General features: G+C 27.1%; 1 protein-coding gene across 1 annotated transcript; it reads right to left on the reverse strand.

The window, feature by feature from the left end:
- Nucleotides 1-451: 451 nt before the first annotated feature.
- Nucleotides 452-2540, reverse strand: LOC120067958 (transcription factor MYB14-like). The gene is made up of 3 exons (XM_039019610.2): nt 2115-2540; nt 1733-1862; nt 452-1350 (listed from the first exon to the last, which is right to left on the reverse strand). Exons 1-3 carry the CDS (start codon nt 2245-2247, stop codon nt 771-773), a joined length of 843 nt encoding a protein of 280 aa, XP_038875538.1. The 5' UTR covers nt 2248-2540; the 3' UTR covers nt 452-770.
- Between the last annotated feature and the right edge of the window lie 938 nt (nt 2541-3478).

Consider the following 3478-nt stretch of genomic DNA (forward strand, 5'->3'; position numbering starts at 1 on the left):
GTAAGAATTAAGTAATTTTATGAATGATATTGTAAATAATGTCAACAATATCTTTTGAGATATAATAGATGGTATTGGTAACAACAATCTTAAATCTTCTATATAGTTGAAATTGAGTTGTAAATAATGTAATATACGTTTTTTAATTGTTATAATCACTTAGATGAAAAACTCTCCCGGAATACTTTTCGAAATAATTTCAAAGTTCATTAGTTAAAATAAAATTTTTCAAAGTTGAGAATATTTTGTATAGTTTAAATTTGGCTTATATTTAATTTTTTTTTTAAAATATACTTTTAACTAATCATAACATAAGTTATCATCTTCTACCAAAGAAAAAAAAAACCCACATTGCAATATCATCATTACGTTCATGACCCAATTAATATTATTTTTGCCAAAGGTGGAATTAAAAAAAAAAAAAAAGAAAGAAAAAAAAGAAAAAGAAAAATAAAGAATTCATTTTTTTTTTGTCACTTGAAAAAGAATATACAAATCCCAATCCAAAGCCGCAAATAAATCTCAAATTCTTTTTTCTCTCTTAATCATTCATTTACGACTAGCTTTCTATTCACATAATAATCTCTAATTTTCCCTTAAATTCTATGAAATTCCCACCATTTTCCCCTCAATAATTCACTCCATATATATGTCCAAATAATCTTCCTCCTTGAGTGAATTATTTTCTGAATAATTGGGGGGTAGATTTTATAAATTAAAATCTGGAAAATATTTTAATTTCCATTGACATGGGAATAGTTCCAAAGATCTCAAAATTCTGGCAATTCAGAAATTTCTTCAGCTTTGACAAAAACATTGTACCAAAATTCCATATCATCATCAACAACACATTGACCATTTAATCTCTTATCCGAATTTGTTTCCACCATATCCATGGACACCAATGGGAATTCCTCCATTTTCTCTTCACTATCATAATTCAAATTCGAATTTGAATTGGAATTCGTCATCGAATTCTCAACCACCTCCGACCAAAAGCTCTCGTCGATCGGCGGCTCCTCCGCTGTGTAGCTGTAGTACTCATTTTCAGTAATGTAAGTATGATCAGTGAGTGATGATGAAGAGATCTCACAGCTCGAAGACTGTTGTGAAGAAGGGGACATCGTTGAGGAATAATTGGCAACTTGGGTTTGATTTGTAATATCAATAATAATGGATGAAGATGAATTTGATGGTTTTATAATTTGTTTTTTTCTTTTGTTTTCAGATTTGGGATTTGTTGTTTTTTTTATGATGTTTCTTTCCAGCCTTTTCTTCAAGTGGGTATGCCAAACATTCTTGATTTCATTGTCTGTTCGACCTGGTAGCTTGGCTGCTATTGCTGACCATCTATAGTAACAAAAATAAAATAAAAAGGTTAGCTCCAATTTTATTCTTAACAAAAGAAAATCAATCATAACCTAGTTCGAAAAGAAAATTAATATTTTGGTCGAGAAATTGGTTAATTATTACGATTTTGATATTATCTTTCTTTAGCAATATAGAGAGAAAGAATTGCGTTTCTAATTTTGAATGCTTCATGCTACTAGAACTATACTATTTTAAGTTATTATTTAATCTACAAGTTGAAGGAAAGTTGATGAGATTTATTGTAATTTTTATTTTCTAACATTATTTTCATAGATAAGAGAATTCTTAGAAATGTGTGGGATGAAAATTTGAACGTCGCACATAAAAATTATCGTTGAGCTAGACTCGGGGAAAAATTTACCTATTGCCAAGCAATTCGTGTAGGTTAATAATGGTATCTTCTTCTTCTTTGGTGAAGTTGCCTCTTCTAATGTCAGGTCTCAAATAGTTTGTCCAACGAAGTCTACAACTTTTCCCACATCTTAAAAGACCTATACAAGAGATAACAGAAGTAATGATTAGACAAAAACAAATGAAGCAAAATCTAGAAGACTGGGTTAAAAAGAACCAAACTTTTTTCAAAATGGGATGAAATTAGTAAATTTAAGACATGGGTTGTTCTGGGTCTATGTTTTTCTTTTAGAATATTAAGAAAAATCAAAGAAAATAAAATAAAAATCGAATCTTTTTAATGATCAATGAATGAAAAAAAAAAAAAAAAAAAAGAGAAAAAAGCAACTTACCAGCTTGTTTAGGAAGAGCTCGCCAATTGCTATGGCCATGATTGTGAATAAAATTGGTTAAAATTCTATCTTCTTCAGGAGACCAAGGGCCTTTCTTCAACCCCATTTTTTCACAGCAAGGAGCTCTCCCCATTATTGATTTTCAATTCAAGAATAATCACTAAAATCTTCTTCTTCTTCTTCTTTATGGGTTCTTCTTCAAGTCTACTAAAATTTAACTTTCTTTTTTTTTGGGCTCTCAAAAGGAGTCTGAACTGAGAGACTCAACGAGATTCACAGAAAATGATTTTAGATTGGTATATATAAAGGAAATAGATCTTCATAAATTTAAAAGCTTGTGCTTTGAATAAAAAAAATATAAAAAACTATAAAAGATAAATAGAATAATAATAGTCTAAGTCGACAAAAACAGCTACGTTCAAATGAGGGTTGGGGTAATTTCCACGAAGGAGAGTTTATATTTAGAAAATGGGCCAATCCTAGCCACCAAAATTAGAGCTTTCTTTATTATTATTATTATTATTATTATTAGTTTAATAAAAAATAAGTGGACAATGGTGGGTTTTTTTTAATCTCATTATTCATGTTATTTTTCTTTTTTACTATTCTCTACTTGTAGGAGTAGTTAAAAATATTTTATTATGATTGATGGAAGAATTTTGGATTTTGTTAATTAAAGGGCTTGAGGTTTGACGTAGGATGAGTATTGGTTTAGGAGTGGATAATAATATTAATATATTACACGGGTTTGAATTTTGAATATTCTTTTTTCTTTGTTGATTGAATTACAAGTCTTATTTTTAAATTTTGAAGTTTGTATCTATTTCATCCTTCAACTTTTAAAAGTGTTTAATAAATTTATAAATATAGTACTCTTAAGCACTTCATTTTTTTTTTTTTAAAAAATTAATTGAGCTTAATAGATATACATTTGAATTTTTGTTTTTAAGGGTTTTGGTAGACAATCCGGATTTTGTTTTTAAAATTATTTTCGGATTCTGTAATCCAAATAGTGCAAATTCTTAAAATAATATTTTTATGTTTTCATTGCATCCAGATTTTGAATTTTAAATTTTAAAATGTAGAATTATGTTAAATAAAGAAAAAAATAGTTAAAAAATACAATATGCCATGTTTTAAATCAATTCAATTCTTAAAAATAAATATATATTATGTAATGTATTATAATTATATAATATTACAAAATAATAATTGTACAAATATTAAAATATTCATTAATAAATTAATAGTAGTTTATTGTTAACCAAGTCTTAGTGGTAACTATAACTATTTTTAGGATTTATAAATATATAGATTCACATTTTCAACCATTGTTTAAATTAGAATTCAATTTCTAAATTTGC

Source organism: Benincasa hispida, chromosome 12 (genome assembly GCF_027475165.1).
Source record: "Benincasa hispida cultivar pf3 chromosome 12, pf3_genome.v1.1, whole genome shotgun sequence".
NCBI classification, from domain to species: Eukaryota; Viridiplantae; Streptophyta; class Magnoliopsida; order Cucurbitales; family Cucurbitaceae; genus Benincasa; species Benincasa hispida.

Coding starts and splice junctions, on each gene's coding strand:
- LOC120067958 (XM_039019610.2), bottom strand. CDS start 2,247: ATGGGGAGAGCTCCTTGCTGTGAAAAAATGGGGTTGAAGAAAGGCCCT. Junction 1,863..2,114: donor AGCTCTTCCTAAACAAGCTG/GTAAGTTGCTTT, acceptor TCTCTTGTATAG/GTCTTTTAAGATGTGGGAAA. Junction 1,351..1,732: donor CACGAATTGCTTGGCAATAG/GTAAATTTTTCC, acceptor TTGTTACTATAG/ATGGTCAGCAATAGCAGCCA.